We start from the raw sequence: 24,313 nt of genomic DNA on the forward strand, positions 1-24,313 counted from the left end.
TTCTTCTTTTCTTTTCTCAGTGATATTTCGGATGAATGCCCCATTGGGCCTTTTTTCTGAGACGCCACAATCAACATAAAAAGATATGAGTTTAATTCCCAGAGAAAGCATGAATTTATTTATTTATTTGTATTTATTTATTTATTTGACATGGACATAACAACAGCATTGGAAAAACCAGATACATTGTTTTTAGTGTTATAGCAAAACTGCTAATTTGCAACACTTGTCCATAGGAGGCTACACAATATGTGAACATGAATATGAACATGCATTTGTTTGATAAATGTGTCCACCTAATGCATGTGTAACACACTTTATCTACATTGTCAGTCATGTCATACCTTATGGAAAAGAAATATTGAAATTTCAGCTTAGCCTTTTCCAGCATTTCTCGATGTATTAGATGAATATTTTTAGTACAAACTTTTTTTGGATAGATTTCACATATCCCAAATATTGGGAGCAGAATTAATCCAGCTAAGTATATCCCACAATTCAACATGTTAAGTAAAAACACATGTTTGTCTTTTAGACACTGAGTTTTTTTCATAATCTATTCTATTTGATCTGTCTTTCATTTTAGCGTTATTTCAGCATGAAGATTTACCAATATCTCATTTCAAATTCATAACTGTTTGTAGATGTATCTTTCACAATAGAGAAGCCACTGCTCATATTCATCTTTGAAAGGTGTTGTAGCAAATTAGCTGAAAATAAATATTAATAATGAATCATAACTTGTAATAATTAATTATTAATATTTGGATCAGTTAAATAGAATTAATTTAATGTAGTAAAATTTATTTTGCAATTAAATCAACCTGTTCGTCCCGTGAACACTCAGTGTTAAGTATTAATTGTTTATTAATTCTAAGAAATGTTCATTTCCGGGGTAGGGAAACGTCTTTCTTACTGTACAGTCCTACTAAGAGCCTGTAGGCAAAATCTAAATCGTAAAATAAACTTTGTTGCAAGCAGAGAATCAGAATTGTGCACAAGGTTTATTAACTAAATCACAAACATAACTAATGTAAACACACAACATACATACAGTACAATCACACATACATGGGTAAAATGGTAAGTGACAGAATGAAACCGGAAGCAGGAACTATGGAAAAGATCCATTTAACTATGAAAAGAACCATCAGCTTATTATTTTCAAAGCAATATTAAATGTATACTTGCATGGCCTTTGCAGTGAAAGCATTTCGTGAAGTTCCTGAAGAAGGATTTTGATGGTCCCATGAGTCTCAATCGACTTCTTCTGCGTTGAATGGAGAAATTGTGCCGAACTCCTGATGTTGTCCTTGATTCTGTTGTGGTTGAGAGAGTCCTCTCTCTCCTGGATGAGCACATGGCTGTGGGTCGAGGCCTGACGCCCTGTGGCCTGATGCCATGCAGGACAGCAACCCGAACGTACCGAGAAGGCCAAGAGAGCGAAGGGCTTGTGTAGAGGCAATTTAAAGCCCGAGAAAGGTCCCACCCCTCCAGGTTGGCTCGACCAATAAGAAAGGTGGAATTTCCAAGCGGGAAATTCCTCTGTTGGGAGGATTTATGACTCTAGCCGCGTTTCCATTACCCTTCAAATTGCACAAATTGAAATTGCGAATTGAAAATACGCCCAATGGAAACACATCAATTTCACAAAAACTCCCATTTATCGCAAAAAGTTTTTCCGCTCGCATGAGGAGGTTTTTCAGGCAATTCGAAAAATAAATATTTCGCAAAACTACAAACAGTTTTTGCACATTTACAGGTCACCTGACGTAGATGACACGGTGTGTTTGGACAGAATACGAGACAGAGTTCTTTATTAAATTCATGTAAGACAAAAGAATTACAGGAATAATGGATTCTAAACCTCAAATAAATGCCACAATCAAGACCTCGAAGCAGATCTGAGGGAGAAACACCCAGAAACTCCTCATATGTGCCGCTCTCGAGTATAATAAGGGTCGTTCCTCACCATTAATGCTTGGAAAACACACATACATCTCCTTCCATTAATAATAATGGCTAGTACAGTGGCTGGGATATCCGTTGCCATGGTTTTTGAAATGATTTTACTTATTGCAAGAGGAAAAAATGAAGTTTTAGTCGCATAACATCGGTTAATGGAAACTCCGTCATTTCGCAATCGTTTTTTGTCGACATTTAGAAGAAAAAAATAAGAAAGAAAAAATCGCAAAAGTTTTGTGCAAATCTGTAATGGAAACTTGCTTCTGTCTCCAGTGTGATTAGACCTGAGCCTTGCCGTATGTGTCCATTTATACTCAGATATATGTAACAAACACACACTGCATTCTATAAGAGGCCGATGTACACTAAAGTGTAAGTCATTAAATGAGGATTAATTAGATATAGACACAATATAGGTGGGGTTACATTAACTAGTAGTTCTCTCATAAAGCATGAAATAAATACAAATGCAAGAGACAGTATACAAGACAAAGTTACCACACACAATGTCCTTGAATGCATGTTCATTTATAGATCAGTTCGTCTTCACTTTTTTTTTAAAGAAGACATCTTAATGTCTGTAGGTCTTTCCTATGGCCTCAGTCTTGACCACATGACCACATGTTTAACAGCAATTAAACCCTCTTATCTGATGGCATCATGGTTCTTGCCCTAGTTGGGGGGATGGGACAATTGATCCGAGAGTGAGTTTTAAAGATTATTTGTTAAATATAACAAATACTTGTGTCTGATTTGTCTCAGTCGTTACGGTATCACATCATCTTACAAGACTTTGTTTCTTATAAGCATCACCTAATGATGCACAGACATCAATACTACAAAACAACTATGATGACACTCAAAAAACAGAAAAAAAAGATGATAAACTCTGAAAATTACTAAATAAACCAACAAAACAAACCAAGTGAACCACAAACAAGATCAGCAGCACAGATAAAAACTCTACAGCATAATCTATTCATGCCGCATTGCATGCTGGGTACCTTCATAGTACATGCACTGTAGAAATACAGTATGATATTGTTTGGTAACAGTATTTTTTTGTGTTAAACTCGCAGTAAAACCAAGCTTTTTTTACAGTAAAATTTTAAAAACTTGACTAAAATTGTCAGTAAAGTTCTATAGATTTTACAATATATTTCTGAGAGTGCAAAAGAGAAGTCTTACTGTGGAAGTAATGCAATTATAAACCTGGAATAAACGGTAATTTCACTCTAAAATGTTAACAGTGTAAAGATAGAAGCTCAGAGACATTTACAATCTGTTGATGCTCTGTTGATATTTTATTATTTATTTTTTGTTATTTTTAAACAGTATAGATGATGACTTTGTGGTAATGCCACTGTTTCATATATTCATGAACATGAATCTGTATGTCAGGCCATAAATTCACAGAAACTTTGCATGAGCGCTTGCTTTGGTGTCGCCACCCTTCGTAATCCTCATGCCACCCTATAAATAATTTTCTAGACCTGCCCCAGAAAACAGGAAGTGTGTTATCATTTCTGCATACACTGACTGATTTTGATGAAATGTCAGCTGTGTCTATTGTGAGTCAAAGTCATGTTTTCTTCTTCATGTCTTAAAATATCTTGAATGTAACTCGACACCCTTGCCTCATTTAGAATGCGTGGCTCTATGAATATGCAAATGAGCCCCGCCTCCACTCACTCACTCACTCACTCAGCTCAGAGATCCACTGGTTGACGATCACACGTTGATCTGATTGGTTACAAGGTAGTTTGTGACGTCAGAAACACCAGCGATTTCAAAGCGTGTGTTTGAGACTGTCTTTGGTTCACTGCAGTTTTAAGGAGAAAATACTCAGCAATGGTGTCGACTTATGAACTTACACATGGTTTGTCTTAAAGCATATTAAAAACACCACATAGACATATAAACTACATTAAAAGCTTGATTTACACCACAGGGGGACTTTAAATGTATATTTTAATGCTTTTTATTCCTCAAAATGTCTCTGTTTCATTGTGTATATCTCTTAAACTGAACTTTTTCAATTAGCAAAAATAATTCAGGTATTATACAGTCAAAGATAAATAAACTCATATAATGCAATCAGTAATAATAGCAAACACCCAAGGAGAAGTGGTCGTTGTTGGGTGTTGCCCTTATTTCACACACTGTGGTTTCAAATCCTCTCAGGTGCTTTCTTGACATTCGCACTGACCTCAACCCAATGTTTCAGCAATCTAGAAACCCGTTTCCCGTCACTATCCGCTTGAGCAAATATGCTTCCTCTATTTGAAGGGAGTGTCTCGTGCTTCAGTTGTGGGTTTGGTGACAGTTATAAGAGCAATGATAAGAGGGTGGACTGTGAAGCACTGAACTGCTGCAAGAAATCATGCAAAACACTGGAGGAATTTAGCTTGCACTTTATTTCGATAGTCCACTTTAGACATTATAGGTCTGTTATTAGACTGGTAGGGTTCGGGTTAGTAGAATAAGTTGACATGTAGTTGCAAACTAAGTTACTTATACTGTAGTTAGTAGATCATACAAATAAAATATTACCGGAATTTATTTACTGTGAATTCATGCATTATCATACACTGAAAAAAATGGTAACATCTAAAGTAACTGTTAAAAATATTAAAACATCACTAAACCAACCTATATACATTAATTTATACCAACAAAATGATTTCATGGGTTAAATCAGGTCGAAAAATATCTTTAAGGCCAGGCCGTGTGTGTCTTGAACACTGGGGGACCAACGTTTCTTTCTTTGTTTTCTTTTGGTTATTGGGTTATTGGTCTTTTTAATTAAATGAATTAAATAATTAAAATATTAAAAGTGATTTAAGGGAATAAAGAATAATAAATAAATAAAAGTTCCAGGTTTATTGTAGGCTAGTTGTTTTTAAAACTAAATGTTTTATTTAAAAATATGTTCACATTCACTCTTATTCACATGAATAAGTTTAAAACGCAACATGTTTCTCGTCTAATCACACTCGTTGTTACATGAATCATGAAAATAATAGCACATTTCCAATTCAAAACGATGACATTTAATTAAAAAGTAGAGTAGTTTGCATCACTGGATAATATTACTTTCGGCCATTGAACAGTTATCAGATCTCGAGCTGTGGTTAGAAGAAGAGTTTCTAGTTTGCGTGACATGTGGACTCAAATCCTTATCTTGAGCAAAACAATCAAGCTGACATTCAGTACAACCTGTGTCTTTTATTTATAATACATGCAAATGTCATTTACGTCTTTTAGTTTGTCAAGAGATGCAAAGTGTAGTTGTTGAAGAGTGCGCATGCGTGAACGAGCTCTAGTGTGTAAGAACGAGTCTATGGTTGAATCTGGAAATAAAGCAAAATAACTCAGGAAAAAATGAGAAATAGTATTGTCTGTAATTTATAGCAAAACATCTAGCATTAATTCGATCTCAAACAGTTTAATTAAAATAAGTTATTACTCCACCACGTGCGTGACGTCATAAACCAACGTGGTTGAACGACCACTTTGCGTCAATATGGTTTCGGGAAACAGTCGTGAGTGACTAGCTAGTGGATTTCTTCAACGATGCATCGTACTATAGTAGTGAAGCAGTGAGTATATGGGAAACACACACCAGTTTGTGTCAGCGTCCAGTGTGGGGATTCAGTGTCTGCGTGTAACCACTGGAGGCAAGTTCATTTATCCACACGTGATCAAGATACAAAACTTGACTTGACTTGACTTGGACACTCACCACCACACAGTGAGTGGATACACAAACAATATAGACAAAGAGGCATGGCAAACATGAGGGCTTAAATACACACATGAACTGTATCATGGACTAATCACTAAACAAGACACCTGTGAACATGATTAGACAATTAACCAATGACAACATGACACAAAAGACTAGGGAATCACATGGCAGGATCACATGAGGACAAGGGAATCACATGATAAGACAAGAAACATGACTGACATGAAACATGAACCCAAAACAAATCTAGACATAACACTGTGGCTTCCACGGGACTTTACTTATGATGAAGTGCTGCCACTTCCAGTCAGGCATCTGGAGAGACACCTTGACACACTGACCAATGCCGGCAACGTCTCGTCTTACTCTGAAAAATTATACTTTTGGACTAACTTAAAAAAACACACACTCAAATGTAGGGGTGTCACAATATATCGTGTCACAATATATCGCAATACAAAAATGCAACAAAATGTAGTGTATAATTCACCCAAAATAAAAATGACTGTGTGAGAAAAAAAAATCACGTTTTTAGAGTTTTAGTGTCAGACATTAAACTACCATATATAATGTTGAATATAATGTATAATAATGCCAAATGTCTGATGTTACCAGTAAATAGTGGCCTACATTATTTTAAATATATCTAGTCAGAGACAGAGTTCAAACATATTCATCTAAAATGATTCAGTATTTTCAGCTTCAGAATCATGAATATTGTTATTGTGGTTCAGTATCGGGATACGTCTCGAACCGTGACATGAGGGTATTGTTACACCCCTTCTCAAATGTGTTTTTTCTTTTCTTCTCAAATTACTTTTCACTTTTACTTATTGCTTTGGTTCAAAGCTTAAATGTTGATTTAATATTAATCAAAAATATTAGTTTTCCCAAAGACAAAAACATTCATATCATGTAGCTTTTTTTTTTCTTTTTCTAGCAATGCAAGGTCATGGGTTCGATTCCCAGTGAATGTATGAACTGATTAAAAAAGTATATTCTTGCAATGCTTTGGATAAAAGCGTCTGCCATATGCATAAATGTAAGTAAAAAGATTATTTCTTATAAAGACCATATATTTAATATATTTTGTTACTTGATGGAGGTAAATATAATTTTCACCAAAATAAAACTTCACCATAAATAAAAGTTGTCACAGCATGAACACGAAGATGAAGGTCTTTAATAAATCCACAAGGAAAATCCATATAAAGAGAGTAGTGTAACACATCTGTACATTAGCTGTACTATAAAAGTAGAATTTTCACTTAAGATAAAACTAAAAACATTTTGTTAGTAAACTTAGTTTACTTACTATAAATAAAGGCAACTTCGAAAGACCTTACTGTTTATTGTGATGTATTTTTAAAATGTGCATAATTAAAATTAAAATAGTTTAATAATTCACAATATGACCAATATAAAAATACACTTTAAATAAATGACATGGTCGTTTAACTTTTTCGTTTATAGGGTGAAATTAATTCCGAACAGCGTTTGTGCGCATTAACCCATGATGCTCCAAAATGACAGATTTTTTTATTATTATTATTATTTAAATTAAATGAATGTACTATATTTTACTTTGATATTGTTTTTATTTAAGATTTTGTCATTTTTTAGGGGATTTTATGGTACTTAATTGTATTTATAAAATAGTTATGATCCATATGACCTGTTAATCACTTTTGATCATTGACCTGAAAAGGGAAATTTCCAACTTAAACTGTAGTAAATCTTGAATGTTTTGGAGCAACAGACTGAAGTTCGGGATCTTTTTACAGAAGGCGAAAGAAGAGAAAAAAACAACTTAAAAAAATAAAATAAAATAAAAGTTTTTATGTTTATAATTATGTAAAATGCATAAAAATACTATTTTAAATTTTTATATGAAATAAAATGTTACGTTTTACTTGTAAATATATAAAATACGTTTTGCTCTACAACTGCCAAAAGCCGTAAGTCTAAACAAGTTGTGAGTTCGGCTGCAGTACCGAACGCTTCCACTAGAGGAAATTCCTCTCCCATTCATTTCCAATGCGCTCATTTTTGACTGCGAGGAGCAAACATTTTTTCAGGACCATTTAACCTTCTCGAGTCATGTCCATGATTATTTGTGTTTACAATCACATAGCAAGTGGCAAAACCTTCGTTTCGTACTATTCTGATGAATAAAAAAAATATATCAGCTTGTCCATCAGCTTCAAGGGAGTAATTTTATCTTTTATGGTCATGTGACCCAGGGTGACGAATGAATCCCCCTGGATTCATTTTAAATCTAGATGGCGGGAGAGTTCGAGCCTCGAGGTAACGTATAAACAGAATAATTCAAGTTGTTTGTTTTGTGTGTAATAGATTACACACATTTATGTCATTTCATATGAAGTTTACATTTCATGTGTAAAAAATGAATTTATATAGTGTCCAAACAAGAGACAGCAAGTTTTAAACCTCTGGTGCTGTCGGTCATTCTTGAGCGGAACATTTTATGTTTTGAACATTTATTACATCCCTGTGGTACAAAACTTGTTAAAGGTTTTGGTACTTGCTGTGTGAAAAAAAAATAAAAATAAATGGACATGATTCGAAAAGGTTGAACTGTCCTGAAAAAAATAGTCACACTTGAGCGCATGAAAAAAAAATGAGCGCATTGGAAATGAAGGGGAGAGGAATTTCCTCTAGTGGAAGCGTTCGGTACTGCAGCCGAACACACTCTCACTGAAAGATCCTTTTTGGAGATATATCATCCTCAAATTTGGAACAGAACTTGTTTAGATTTATTGCTTAAATATGATTGAAAACGTGAAACGTAAAACGTGTTTTGGAAAATATATATTTCACATAAAACTTAAAAATAGTACTTTTTTTTAACATAAACTTACTAAACTAACTAAAAATACACAATATTAAATAAAAAACAAAACATTATTGAACTAAAATATAGTACATTTATTTCATTAAAAAAACAATAATAATTGTGGTCTTTTTTTGAAAATTTGATAAATCATTTATTTTTATTTTATAAAGCATATTTTAAAAACTTCATTATAAAATGCAAATTTATTTGCAACAATTATATGAACAGCAAATATACGAAATCCCTTTTGTAAGAACACTGCGTTGTCATTGTAACATTCCAGGTGAAGATAATGAGTAAATTACGTTGTCTTTCCCTTCATTACGGCTTCATTATGACACTCAACTAACCTTGCATTTCAATCAAATAACTTACATGAATGCTGTAAGATTATACATCCATGTTCACATCATCAAGTCTGCATGTGAATAGTTTGCTTGAACTCTTTGAATGATTATATAAATCAAGCCATCTATGATTACGGTGGCCATATCTGACCCAAAACATCCCGGTCTAACCTCCAAATCAGGCATTGCTTCACTGAACATCAGTTTTATACGTTTTTACGATCAAATGCACTTGTTATGCAACGGAGTTGTGTAATACGGACTGATTATATATTTCACACCTCTTCAAACATGCACTCACACCACCTCTGTTGCTGAAATGTGGAAAATGCAGAACAATGGCAGTGTTTCGCAGTCTTCCTGAAACCGGGTGGAACAAACTTCAGATCTGCAGTGAAAGCCTGAGTGTTCATCACTCCTCGCTGCAGTGAGGACGTGTGTTTCACCCAGTGCGTTCATCCCAACAGCAGAACATTACATTATTCAGTTACACTTTATTTTAAGGTGTCATTGTTACGGTGTAATTATACATGTTAGCACTGAGTAATATTAATTAACAACATGTGCTTACTATAGGATTAGGGTTTGGTTGCATGTAATTATGCACAATTTACTGTTATTACTAATGGTAAGTGCATGTAACATATGTAACAAGGACACTGTAAAATAAAATGCTATAAAATAGCAGCTACACATATGCATTAGCAATTACTCTAATAATCAGATGCATTGACAACAACACAGAAACGGCGCTTTCATAATTGATATTAAGAATAATGGGTAATTAATATCAATTATGAAAGCGCCGTTTCTGTGTTGTTGTCAATGCATCTGATTATTAGAGTAATTGCTAATGCATATGCGTAGCTGCTATTTGATGTCAATCTTCTGGGTTCATAATACAGATTACAGTGAGTTGCAATGGATGCTAGTGTATATTTCACTGCGTGACTGTCCTCAGCTGAGCATCGATGTGGATCCTGGTGTTTCTGACAAGCTGCACAGTGAATTTTCCAGTGTCTCTGAGGATTTGGTGTTTATATAATCTCTCTCTCTCTCTCTCTCTCTCTCTCTCTCTATCTCTCTCTCTCTCTACGCAGCATTCAACGAACTTGAACTCGGAGAGGAAGCAAGCAGCCCACTTCCTATCGTCATGGCAACAGCATGTGAATGCGTTGAGCCAGAGAGAGAGAGAGAGAGTGGGAACAGCATCCGAAGGCACGGCTGGCTCAGTCTCCAGAGCGAATGACAGGTAAGACGGAGAACATGTTTTGAGACGGTTGGGTTTTGATCGTCCTCAGGTCTCTGGGAAATGTCCTTTGCTGCATTTAAAGGTTGGTCGATTTCATGCCTTTGCGTATGACGCTCGTCCTCTGCGGCAATACTGTGTGTTTTTGGCGAAGTGACCTCTGACTTTGGCCGTGCAACGACAGTAACAGTCTCTAAATTCATGTTTTTTTCATTACCATTTTTATTTTGCATATGTATTCCAACATGGCGACTTGTGTCATGCACATCTGGATGGTTATAAACATACATTTTTCTGGTTGTAAGTAGCAACGTCACAATGCACATGCAACAGCATGTGAGTAGCCAGATGTGTGTGTTCTTCAATGTTTTGTTTGATTTGAAGGATCCTTGTGGTAATAGTACGTTGATGTGGACCAGTGGCGGTCAGTGATGCTGCTTGTTTTCCGCACAGAGCGACAGGTTGTCTAAGGTTTGAGATCCCAGCCATTGAAAAAGCAGGTTTTAACATTTGCTATCATCTAGTATTTAGTTGGCCTGACGCTCGGGACGCTCTACAGGTCTCTTTTACATTCAGTCCATCTTCTCTGTGTTCTTCATAATGTTTCCTCTTCCTCTTATACACATACCGTATCTGAGACATTTTATATTTTTAATCATATGTTTACTATAATTATATGTTTTGAAATGTAATTAGCATTGGGCTTGACTCGGTTATATAATGGATGCATTCAGTATTTGGGTTTGGCTGTCTGAGACACTTTGAATAAATTACATGAATAAATTGACTTTTTTTAACATTTTCTGAATAAATCATGAGTCATTCCAGTGAAAGCAGATATTCTGGGCGATCATTCTGTTTTTGTTATTTACCCAGCAATGACGTGTAACATGACATCATCACTTAAATAATATTATATTAACCCCTTAACTGTCATCCCCCCACACACACACACACGCACACACACAGTTTTTAGTACTGTACTAACATTTTTTTTATCTTATACACATTATGTAATTTAGATAATATATTTTTAATATTTATTTTTATATTTAATCTAAAAAGGCTATAAAATCTATGGAAGCTTGCCACAGAATAAAACAATTTTATTAGATAATTGTGACTTTTTATCTCGCATTTCTGACTTTTTCTTGCATTTCTGGCTTTTTTCTCTCTCACAATTGCGATCTTGCAATTCTGACTTGATATAAAATCGCAATTGCCTCCGAATTGGACTTTATAACTCGCAAATACGAGTTTATATCACGCAATTCTAAGAAAAAAAGTCAGAATTGTGAGATAAAGTCGCAATTACCTTTTTCATTTTTTTTTCTCAGTGGCGAAACAAGCTTCCATAAAAGCTATACGTCTAAGTTGCGTTCCAAATTTGAACTTGATATCACAAAAATGTGATTTTGTTTAGGCGCTATACCAGAAATAGCCACCGGTGTCACTCACAGTCTATTGAATTTTTTATATTTTTTTGCGTTCTCCTGTCACAAAGTAGGCTAATACATTTCTATCACAATATCACTTCTATCACAAAACAATCACCAAACATGGAACCTTGAGTCTCAGGCCTTTCCAACGATATGTTTTTCCAAGATTAGAAAGAAGATGTGATTATAAAAAGTTCAGTAAATTTTGTAAATATGAAACGTGACACCACCCGCTAGAGAGGGAGGAGCCCGATAAAAGGGATTTAAGTACTGTTTCCATGGTAACGTAGTGTCCGATTTCAAAGTGCTTTTAACGGGATGAATACTGAGGGTGTAAAGCTTTCGAATGATACCTAATGTATGATAATTGCGTGATAGGGAAAAAAGGCAGTTAAGGGGTTAATAATGAAGACGGCCCTTGGGCTGCACAAGAAGGGAGATATAAGGACGATAATTCAGAAGATCACTTTGATGGCTGTACTTTTATTGCCAAGACTGACAAAGGCACAGATTTTCTTTTATTACCAACTTTCAGAAAAGATAACCACAAAGGCCAGACTGTTTCTGATGACTTTGATCAAGCCTGTAACCCTCACCTGAGCATTAACCGTCCTTACCGAGAATGCAATGTTGGATAAAATGACGTGGTGAACTCCTACATTATGCATCATACAGAAAATGTATTACCTTCAGTGTGCAGTAACTCCATCAAAAAATCTACCTTTTCATTTTTGCGTGGCGTTCTGTTGTCCTCCGCCACTCGTGATTGCTTCTGAGAGCAATAATATTAATGTGTAAATGCAGTTGAGATTTCTCTGGAGTCTCTATATGGATGAACAGGTAACCGTTGCCATGGCAAACACCCACTCATGTGCCAAACAAAGACCGAGATGGGCAGATTCTCCCTTCCACACTTTATAGTCCGCTTTGTTTAAAGCATTTGGACAGTGATGTCACCCAGTGATATTTTTAGTGGGAAAGATTATTTTATTGGTAACGCTTCACAATAAGGTTTCATTAGTTAACTACATTAGTTAGCATGAACTGCACTTACACAGCATTTATTAATTTTTAATGTTAATTTCAACATTTACTAATACTTTATTAAAATCTTGTGAACATGAACAAACAATGAACAGCTTTATTTTTATTAACTGACATTAACAAAGATTAACAAATACAGTAACAAATGTATTGTTCATGTTAGTTAATACATTAAATGAACCTTATTGTAAAGTGTTACCGATGTTTGAAATGTTCAAACCATCATATGAAGGTGAGGATTACCCATAAGCCATTAGTTGCTTTATCTATGACCATTGAGACATATCTTTTTTTTTTTTTTTTACATGCCTTGATTCATTAATATGAATAGTGCTGGCATTTCCATTTGTCTGATATACAAACACATTAACTAATGTTAAATAATGAACCTTATTGTAAAGTGTTACCATTTTATTTTATAACATCACAGCCCTGCAATGAATTATTCTTTCTGTTGCCCCATTCAGGTTCCCCATTTTCAAGAATAGCTTGAAGGAGCCAATGGAATATCTCTGCGACAGAAAGTGCTGAACTGAAATCCAAGATGGAAAACACAACCCTGCTTTGTTCTGCCCAGGGCTGGTGCGGCCCAAACGTTTCCACCTTTTCATCCGAGTGGGATGATAGCGTGAACTCCTTTCTGATGGCACCTGACGTGATCAAACCGCCTCCACAGTTCCAGGATCCAGAGGATCTGAGCCAGGCATCACCGGCAAACTCACGACGAGATAAAGACGGTTTGAGGAGAGAGCGTAGGAGTAGACCAACCAGTAACATAGAGCTCCACAGACGCTCCTTGTCACTTTCCACTTCTGTCAATCCCAACCCAGGCGTGGCGAGACGCCGATGCGAAAGCTACGCGCTCTCATATCCCAGCAGCAGCTCGGAGGACAGCGACAGCAACTCTACGAGAAGAGGAGATCGACTTCCCGATGCCGTACCTCGATCTAGATCCCGAAGCATCGTCCTCAAGAAGCCCAAAAGAAAACCAGCTCCACCTGTACGAACCGTGTCCCTCCAAAGGCTCGCGTCAGAGCATAAAACACAGGGACTTCACCTTAGAAAAGACTCCCAAAGCATCAAGACACTCCCGGATCTCATTCCAACCTCGAAGCAAGACGTCGGCAAGTGCAAGAAACCAACCGAAGCGCCTAGCAAGATGCCGTTGAAGACATCAGTCTCCGGTCACAGAGCATTAAATGAGCTTCGATCCAGCGAGCCGTGCAAGTCCTCCGTGGCGACTCCAATAAATGAATGTATTGCTGATGTAAACACTTCCCCGTCGTCGTCACACTCGTCCCAGCCCTCGATCTCTTCGCCTTCAAAACGCAACTCTCCATCAAGTGGCTACGCAAGCCAGTGTGAAACACCGACTCAGTCGGTCCTGTCCTGTAGGATGCGCCATAAGCCTTCCAGTGTTCTTCCTCCAGGCCAGAGAACCAGACACCGTAACGCGAGGCTTTCTCTTCAGCTTCCTGAATTTCAACAACACACTCCCGATCTAGAGCCTTCAGTTCAGCCCAAAGTGAATCGGCGTTACTCGGACAGCACTGAAGCCACCAGACCCAAGCAAAGGATGAGTAACAGCATGATGATAATGCCAGTGGTGACCCAGGAGGATCTGAACAATGTGCGTTTACGCTCAGTCAGCAGCACTGATCTCGAAAACGCACCGGAAACTACATCTGACATTATCGAGGAGGAGACCGGGAACAATCTAAGCCCTACAAACAACCAAAAAGCCAAACCACCAGTGGCTCCGAAGCCACAGAGAAATAAATGGCCACCCAATGCTGTGGTTCAGCCACGTTTTGGAGCGACTTCTGATGCAGCAACGGCAACGGCCGGTCAGAGATCAGAAGACGTTTACGCAATGATAAACAAAACAAAACCAACAGTGACTGTACCTTCACAAAGCACTCAACAAGCAAATCATCCTTTTTTGGAAGGGGTGCCACAACAACCCCCATGCGCTTTAGAGCCAAAGAATCCAAACGTGGTCCCCTTCAACGCAACCACCTATTGTAACCAACTTCATAAGAAGAGAAGAGCCCCACCACCTCCTCTGGCAAAGACTCCAGCTGTGGACAATTCGCTTTATCATAACTCAGATGCTCTGAAGAGCCCAGACGAAGCCCAGTCGCCATCGAACCTCTGCAAGTCTCCGAAGTCTCCAAAGTCTCCGACCTCTGCAAGTCAATACCATGTTACTTTATATGGCGTCATTCCTACTTATCCTTTGGTCACTGAGCAACAGCACTCAAGTGCACCCGGTAAGAGAAATATAACACCGTGTCCTAACCAGACGCGACACCGCGACGCGCGATAAAAGGTATCTTTTCCATGTTAATCAGAGTTTTTGCGCGATGATTGTATTTTAGAAACGGTTTCTATTTCTGCGACGTCGCGGCTGGAACAACAACAGAAAGTATGATAGTCTCAGGTACTGTTTATGAGCTTTATTTAAAGGGGTCATGACATGAGAAACCAAATTTGCCTTGATCTTTTGGTATATAAGAGATCTTTGTACCATTAAAACATCCTGCTAGTTTCATAGCTTAAGACGTCCTCCCCATTATAAACGAAGCATTTATTTAAAGGGATACTTCACCTCTGGGAAGATGAATGTGTATTTAAAATAGGTAATTTAAGTAGAAGAAATGTGAAGAAATTTTTTAATTTGGAGCTTTCTAGACTGAGAAAAGCCAGAAAATTTATTTTTGGCTCATGTGGATGAAAGACAACAACTCCCAGAATGCACTTGCTTTGCTGCCTTAGGAGGCCACGCCTACTGGTAAGAGTGTGCAGTTGAAAACAACAAGGCTAGCCTACGTGATGAGTTTTTTTATCAGGGATTTAGAGATCGCCCAAAATGTCCGGGATTCGGCTTTTGCGTTCTACAGTCGCCATTCATTCATTATGTTTACTGTGGCGAGCAGGACGAGGCTGATGGCCACGGGAGAACGGCGCGAGGCCGGTGGCGTCATTACTGAGACGCGCCGGGTCTCGCCATAGACAATATATAAGGGTCTCGCATCTCTCACGGAGGAGCGGGAATTTTCTTAGCAATGGTAAAACGCACATCAACTGAGCGTTCATGTAAACACTACATTCAGATTCACCAATCGGAATGAATTCAGTTAGATTGAAACAAAAGGTGTGCATGTAAACAATGAATGGCGACTGCAGAAAGCAAAAGCTGAATCCCGTACATTTTTAACGATCTCGCCCGCCGGACAAGTCCGGGAAAAGGAGGATGGTAACCCCTACTTACTCAGCTTTCTCCTACTATTCAGCTTTCTTCACAGAACAAGAGCCTGCTAGCTTAGCTTCCAAAGAAAGACGTCTGACACTGTGTACATTCTGTGAGTGAGATCCCACCCTCTATGGGCGGGTTGAAAACATGCGGAACAGCTCCTCCTACTGGCTGTAGTCTTTAGACTCTGGCCGGAAAATCCTCCGATGACGCAAAATGACGATTTTTGCGTCATCGGAGGATTTTTTCCAGACAAAAAATACATAAATCTCTTGTCTCAGGGGGATATGAGGGTGGAAAGCACGGTAATTCGAAAATACTACAGGTTTTCTACTAATACAAAGCTTAATGCTAAATCCTGAAGTATCCCTTTAATCAAGCTCTAATTACAGCTCGTTGGGGATTCATGGTGAGAAGTGACGTCACGGTACGAAGTGACGTACCAGTCGTTTGCATATTATGGAAGGCCAAAAGGGCCAAAACGTGTGAAACTGTCGTGTTAACACGCAATTTACGTGTTAATGCGTTCATCCCAATTCATGCTGGCACATTGGAAACTATATTGCACAAGCACAAAGAACAAACAAATCCTGTAAATTGCAGGATTAAATCTAAAATAAAATTTGAACAATGTCTTTAAAAATGGACAATGAACATAAATAAATAGCATACATTATTATTTTTTGACAATTTTGAGAATCACTCTGATTAGAAATTTGTCTTGGGCTCAAAATATATCACATAAATCATAAAAATCATAACGCCACACAACATTTAAAACAATACATATCCTAATACAATAAAAAGCAAGCAACTGTAAACACAATTACATGAATCAGAAAGGGGGAGGGGGGTTAATAGACCGCTTACTGATATTTCGTTTTTCCTCAATCAAACTTCTTCAAATGAATAGTTGCTCTCAAAACAATGAACACAACATACTAAAAACACGCTTCTGTTGATGAAACAGTTCAGTATTCACTGCACAATGAAGCACTGCAGTCTATTAATGCCACGCAGATGTGCTGTTCCTGGCTGTGGACTAACAAAATGTTTGAAGACGCTGCCGAACGATCCAGACGTCAGGGAAAAATGGATGCAGTTTACTTTTTGCGGACGTCCCAGTCACGGCAGTGTTAAATTAAGCGTGTGTTCTCTACATTTCAAGGATGACTGTTTTGAGAACAAATCGCAGTATGATGCTGGCTTTGCCAGAAAACCTTTGCTTAAAGATCAGGCCGTGCCGACTATTCTGGGTCCAACAACGACGCCGCAAACTGTAAGTAATGCATTTCATCTTAAAACTACTTTTAGCCAATGACGTTAGCCAATCATAACAGTGGGCGTTAACACTGAACTCTTAAAGGGGAAACACCCCCAAAACAGACTGTTTGAATCAGAGGATGAGAAACGGGGTGGGAAAAGGTCATAAATCACTCAAATGTAAAAGTTTTTTGTCCAAAAAACTATAGTAATACTATAATTGCACCTAAGGGAACATAATAAAACAAAAACCATGTCATGACCCCTTTAATGTTCAAAGCGTCTGTGTGAGTTTGAATATCATTTTGTGTGTATTTTAGCCATACAAGCAACAATTTACATCAGATCTTCAAAATAAATAAAAGTGAACAAGAACGTTCAAACTGTCAGCTCATTGTTAACAGACAAGTGTATTCTATGACAACTATTGTTTCAGTAACTCAGTATGTATTTTTAATAAATGTTAAAATGATGTAATATTCATGAATTTGATTATGTACTTATCCATTTCGTTGTAAGTGCCGGGAGCTTGCCGAGAGAGCCCGCCCGCGCGCTCTTCTGATTGGCTGTGATTTTTATCGCGTCACGTCTGGTGTGGACAGACAAATTATTTGTCACTGGAATCTTATCGCATCGATTCTGGTTAGGACACGGTGTAATGGACTGAATTTTATCTTTCGGTTAGTGAAACTGCCATGTTCTGTACCATAATCAATAGTTGCTGTCTCATCTTGTCAGCAGATCATCCACCATACGATGTAGAGAAGAGGGAGCGAATGCCCGACCTTGGACCTTTACAATTAGTAGGAGAGGAAGATGATGTATTTCTTTACAAGTCCAAATCTCAAACAACGGAGGATCTATTCACCATAATTCACAGGTAGGGTTGGGTATCGTTTAAATTTGGACAATTGCAATTCTGATTATCGATTCCGATTCTTATCGATTCCTAATTTCGATTCCAATCAGGTAAAAAAAAAAAGTCTTATTGCAAAACATGTCATTGTAGCTGATTAATATGAACAGACATCAACAGGCTAAAGAACACTTACACAGGGAACTTTTGCCTGTGGTTTAAAAAATACCATGGCAAAAACAACTAGCCAAACTGATATAAATTTCAAGAATTATTACAGTAAAGTCAAGTAAACACTCAGTAACAATAATTAACAAATAAACAAATTAGCAATCGCACAAATAAATACAACTGAACAAAGATATAATTGAAATAAACAGTGTTTTAAGATTTTCAGGTACAGAAGCTGTAATCAAATGTAAAATAACACTGCAGTTTATGAATAAAATATACATTACAAATATAGTTACAAAAGTTATTCAGTCAAGAACAGCGAGTGCATTTTCTATTTGTCTTTTGTTGTTTGATTAGTGTTATTATAGCAGGAATATTAGTCTGCTGTCACTTTAAGAGCCGCACAGATCCAATATACTGATACACATAAGTTAACGTTCACTTAAGACATAACCGATTGTGTTTACAAGGATATTTTGACATATTTTTGTGTGTATTTGTCCGCTCAAGTGCAAAAAGACTCGGAAGAGAACTCAGTTCAGTATTGCGCAGTATAGCGAATGAGGGCAGAACGTGTTTTTGCAGGCAAAAACGAAAGACGCAGGTCAGTGGAAAGAAAAAAAGTGCAAGGTTTAGAGATGCATTTTTATTTTTTTTTATTTTTTTATTAGGCTTTTTCAGAGTAAACAACATACATGGAGCATTAACATTAACCAGTTTCAAGAGAAAAAAAAGAAGAAAAAAAAAAGAAAAAAGGGCAGCGTGGACAAATACAGAATTATAATATTCTCATGTGAGCATTTAAGGATACATGATAGACTTATATTCACTGCCAAGACAGTTCAAAGGAATTTTCCATAACTTCTGAAATGATTTAGATTTACCTTTTAACATACATCCAATCTTTTCCACAAGTATAGTTTCTTTAATCAGGATTATCCAGTCCTTAATAAGGGGTGGGTCAGATCCAACCCATTTATTCATAATTGTTTTCCGCCCCAACATCAGTAAAGTTCTAAAGACATCCGAATGTTCCAGAAAGGAGGGGGGCAATACACCCAGCAAACACATGAGTGGGGAGGCTGTAACCTTCTGTTTACATAATTATAGATAGTTTATCACAAATACCATTCCAAAAATTAACAGCCAATGAACATTCCCAGAGACAATGAAAGAATGTTCCAATATTGTTGTTGCATTTAGGACATTGGGGAGATACAGTTTTATTTATTTTGCTATATTTATTTTGCTATATATAAGCTCTATGTACTATATTAAATTAAAAGTTGAACTTATTTTAACTTGAGCGCTGTATTTTATTTTTAGGGCTCGTTTTTTTGCTAGTTTAAGCCCGACGCAGTTATCATTTTCATGTCCTGCGCCATGCATCACTGCAAATGCATTTATGCCCATCTGCTGCTGGTCTGAGAACGAGGAGCGTTGCTATTTTGAGGAACTGAAATAGACTGCGCCATTGACCAACTGAAACCTGGTCTAAAGTCAATGGTGCAGTATTTTTTTGTTATTTAAAGGGCGTATTAGTAATAAGCGCCTATAGGAGGGTCCACAACGCACATACACTCTGCTTATTACACACACAGGGTACGCAGCAGCACACAAACATGCCAGATATTAAAAATAAAAAGGATTACAATGTTAAAGATTAATATTGTGTACATAAAGATTTGGCTTGTCCCGTAGATGGTCTTTAACCTCGCGCATGAGCAGATCCTTTTCTTCGCTAGAGAAGCGTTCAGTTTGTAATGTAAATAGCAAATCTGCCATGGCGCGAGCACAACTGTCTTTTAAAGGCAATGGGAGATGAGGCTCTGATTAGTTTATTGCACGTTACGCCCAAAACACACCCATTACTCATTAAGAGAATAGAGACAAAATACACCCATTACTCATTAAGAGAATAGGGACAACCCTTTTAGACCATGCGCCGGGAGCACCGACCATTTTCCCATCATTAAACTAGCAAAAGTGGATTCAGACACGCCCTAAGTGCACTTGCGCAGTGCGTGTTTAGACCATGAGCTTAGAAAGAGGGCCCTTAGACTGCGTGTCATGTGCGAGATGCTGCAAAAGCCACGAGACATGAGCGTAACGGTTAAAGACATCCGTCCAGTGTCCGTTTACACTGAAAAAGAATGGCCGCGTTCTGATGCGGCTTTCTGTGCGCACGTCGTTTTAGATGTGTGAGCAGCACAGAAACAGTATGCGTGTCTTCTTGCGTTTGAATGGTTTAAAGTTATGTTAAAATGCACACAAAGGAATCGATAAGAGGAATCTAAATTTTAATTCCTGACCTCAAGTATCCGATTCCCAACCCTACTCACAGGTTAATGAGTGCTGCTACAAAATACTCTAGTTCCCAGTACAGCTCCAGTCTTGTTTTGACGTTGGCTTAAGCAATCCGCTCTCTTTTATATCGTTTTCCCATTTTGCAGGTCTAAAAGAAAGCTCCTGGGTCGTAAAGACTCCTTTGAAAATAAACAAGGTGACCCTGGCGCTCAGACACTCGGCAGCGGAGCCTCCAAGATCAGCTCTCAAAATGACAACTTCATGGCTTTTCTGAGGAGGACGAGAAGTGCCAAGGCTGGTTGCAGTGAACGAATCTCAGCTACAGAGCTCCTCAGAAGCTCCAAGCCCTCTGTTACCATTGCAGAAAACATCAAACATTGCAAAAATAGCTATGTACAGTCACACGGTCCATAAAGTCAATTTTTTCGCCCCTGTGTTTTACATCCACACCAGTTTTTTCACCACAATGCCATGTCAAAGTTTCCGAAACAATATCAAAGTATTAAAAAAAACACGAGCTCGTAAATATGCTTTTGGATCCGAAGCATTCAAATCATATCTTCCTGAAACATGTATTGGTTTTTCATTGTATTGAATGATAACACAATAGTGTGTAAATTCAAATATATCTTTATGTGTTAATGTAAATATAAATGTTTTAAGAGTTGAGATGCTATCTATGAGATATAATATTGCAGTTCTTGTCATAAAAGTTACTGAATATAAAGACATAAATAATTTGTTGTGTTTGGGCTTCCTGCCTTCCATAACGAAGCAGATTATATCAATGACTGTTTTAAAATGTTCTGCTGTAGATTTGCACATGTTCAGTATATTAAATTGCTTTTCAGAAGTAAACCATGCTTATTTTTGTGTTTCTTAGAACATTCTCTATTCACTTTTTGGATGCATTTAAATTGTGCTTAAAATGTTTACGTATCATTTAAGCTTATGTCTCAAACAGGAGTGTCTATCATGTCTCTCTTCATTTCAAAGAACCATTAGACATATTGGATGTGTGAGGGAGAGCTGTCATAATAAGGAATTAATATAATCTTCAGGTTGCATAGACATAAATCTGCACACACTACAGTCTGACTGTTGAGAGATGAGGGCTTGTTTCAGCACTTCATTCTTTAACTTAATTTGTAAAAAAAAACACACAAAAAACACACAAAAACAAGAACCTACTCTTGTAGCATCTTATATCGAATACTGCAAGAAAATGAGTCTTTTCTGCATTATGGGGAGGCAATGCAGTTTATACATTTCTCATATTTCTCCACAACTTTGGTAAGTTTACCAAAAGAATGATAATATATAGCATGAATGCATTTGATATTGCATTATAAAGTTAAAAGCAATCAACTCAATCTTAACTCAAAATGATGTTGTGTTGAACTTTTATCTGTTTGACAACCCATGCTAAATAAAGATGGTGTTTTCATGAAGATGACGCAAAATGCTGTGCTTTTATCCTCAATATAACAAGACAGAGATGTGATGTACAGTTGAATGTACAACTAAGACTACACACTCTCTAGAGAAGCAATACAGAATGATATTCGTAACACTTTACAATAACGTTCCATTCATAAACATGAACTAACAATGAAAAATACTTCTACGCATTTCTTAATTTTATTCCCGGGGTAATATTTCAGTCCCCCAGACTTTTTAAAGTAATAAAATAAAATGTTAACGTGCGCCTATTATGGTTTGAATATTCCCTTTCATGCAGTGTGTAATATAGTTGTTTGAACATGTCGACGTCCTGCAAAGTTGTCAAGTCAAAAGCGCAAAAAGAAAAGAAAGAATCGATTCTGAACCGCCTTTACGAGTCGTTTGTATTCCTAGAAAAGATGTTTGCGTAATGCCCGCCTAAGTTGTAGGCCTACGTTTTCCACCCGCGAACAATTGATAATCATTCAAACATGTATTTTACTGACGACTGCTTCTCATATCTCGGAGTTCAACGAGGGATGAGAAAAACAAAACAAAAAAACAACAACAACGTGGATTCATAAAAGGTTTGCTCTAGAAAGATGGGTCAGCACTCAGTTTTTTGGCCAGCTTGCTCCTCAGAATCACAACCTGTAAGTATGACTATTATTGGTGTATTTTCTACCGGGTGTTCAAAATACATAGCTTTGTGTTTTATATTGCTACCATCTAACCGGCTAACTCAAGTCATTACTGTCTTACTGAAAGATTTGTTTAACAAACGTTTGTTACATCAGTCATTCACGTTAGTGCTCGGCTAATGTGCGTTATCCGTGTACCGCAGTAAATTAAAAATATACGCATGGGTTTGTTGATGGACATACTCCTGTTAATGCTGATGGTGAGGAGTTACGGTTGCTACATCTCATAATGTTCCTCAAACTGAGTAGCGTATTACTGAGAAACGTCCTGCTTAAGTCATCCTTGCAATGAAGGTTCGGGTTGAATAACTAGTTCTTCCAATGTTTCATCATCAGACTCGCACTCAGATTGATATGGTAAAATGTACAATCACTGAGGACTGAGGAAGCCTCTGGAGCTGAAGTTCAGTTATGAAATGGCCATTTAGCTTCTGACAGGCGCTGTAAGCGGTAGACCAATCACAACAGACTGGGTCATCTGGCCAATCAGAACAGAGTAGACCAATCACAACAGACTGGGCCGTCTGACCAATCAGAGCAGAGTAGACCAATCACAACAGACTGGGTAGTCTGCAATAGCATAATAGGGGGCACTTTAAAAGCTTTTCACAATAATTTGCCCATTTTAATGAATAAAATTAATTATTGCATGTAAATAAATTTGATCATAAAATAATGTCTAATTTGAACTTAGAAAATATTTAACAAAATGTGCACAGTGTCTATAATTTTTGGCAATATTGTAATCTGTGTTACTTTCTTGGGGAAAAATATGCAGGATATTTTATTTTAAAAAACAGACTATATCCATTATATAATAAATGATCACAGTTGGAAGGTGATGTTTCATTATGTAAGAGCATCATGGCAGGAAGACCTCGGAATAGATATTGCAGACTGGCAATGGGAAGAAGCACAAGAACGGGTTCACTCTTCTTTGTGTATTAAATGCGGTTTAATGCAATTCAAGATCTGACATAGACTTCATCTGTCTAAACTAAAGCTCTCTTGTTCTCTTCTGTGGACCCATTATGCAATAGATGCAGTCAAACGCCAGCATCACTAGGACACATGTTTCGGAAGGGTCCTAATATTCGTAGTTTTTGGATTTCAGTTTTTCAATTTCTGTCAAAGGTGCTGGGAAAACCACTAGACCCAGACCCAGTCATGGCTATTTCTGGTGTCAGTGGTGACAATGTGGAGCTGTCTAAAAAACAGTGAATTGTGCTTGGAGTTGTCACACTCTTAAGCCTGGCTCACACTAGGAGTTTTAAAATCCTAACCGATTTTGAAATCTGGTTGCAGCACACACTTAAGGAGAATCTTTGCAGATTTTCGTCCCTCAAATCTTAAACATGCTCACACTACAAGGTTTGAAAATCGCGGTGCACCACACACTACAAAATGTTATTAAGATTATCGTGCCAGAGGAAGCGCCTCACGTGATCTCACGCAGCAGATCTGAAGTGGAAGAGCATGGAAACATATGGGACATGCATTGCCATGAGACACACATACACACACGCACGCACATACACACCACAGAAACTTTGAACCTACCGGTACTTTGAGTTAAGAGCTTAGATCGGGCCCAAAAAATCAAGCCCGACCCTACCCGAGCCCATACTATTCCAAAAATTGGCCACTTAATATTTAATATT

General features: G+C 37.3%; 1 protein-coding gene across 3 annotated transcripts; it reads left to right on the plus strand.

The window, feature by feature from the left end:
* Positions 1–10,021: 10,021 nt before the first annotated feature.
* Positions 10,022–21,366, plus strand: LOC309477834 (NHS-like protein 2). 3 transcript variants are annotated; one of them, XM_082141285.1, is made up of 4 exons: positions 10,022–10,172; positions 13,120–14,925; positions 17,910–18,051; positions 20,655–21,366. In XM_082141285.1, the coding sequence occupies exons 2-4, from the start codon at positions 13,197–13,199 to the stop codon at positions 20,920–20,922; spliced, it is 2,139 nt and encodes a 712-aa protein (XP_081997411.1). In that variant the 5' UTR covers positions 10,022–10,172; positions 13,120–13,196; the 3' UTR covers positions 20,923–21,366. The 3 variants fall into 3 exon arrangements, with proteins under 3 accessions (XP_081997411.1, XP_081997410.1, XP_081997412.1); XM_082141284.1 differs by having other exon boundaries at positions 10,163–10,254; XM_082141286.1 differs by having other exon boundaries at positions 10,163–10,254; positions 17,913–18,051.
* The last annotated feature ends 2,947 nt before the right edge of the window (positions 21,367–24,313 follow it).

The sequence above is a fragment of the Leuciscus leuciscus genome (genome assembly GCF_965113295.1).
Source record: "Leuciscus leuciscus genome assembly, chromosome: 16".
NCBI lineage: Eukaryota > Metazoa > Chordata > Actinopteri > Cypriniformes > Leuciscidae > Leuciscus > Leuciscus leuciscus.

Coding starts and splice junctions, on each gene's coding strand:
- LOC309477834 (XM_082141285.1), top strand. CDS start 13,197: ATGGAAAACACAACCCTGCTTTGTTCTGCCCAGGGCTGGTGCGGCCCA. Junction 14,926..17,909: donor ACAGCACTCAAGTGCACCCG/GTAAGAGAAATA, acceptor TCATCTTGTCAG/CAGATCATCCACCATACGAT. Junction 18,052..20,654: donor CTATTCACCATAATTCACAG/GTAGGGTTGGGT, acceptor CCCATTTTGCAG/GTCTAAAAGAAAGCTCCTGG.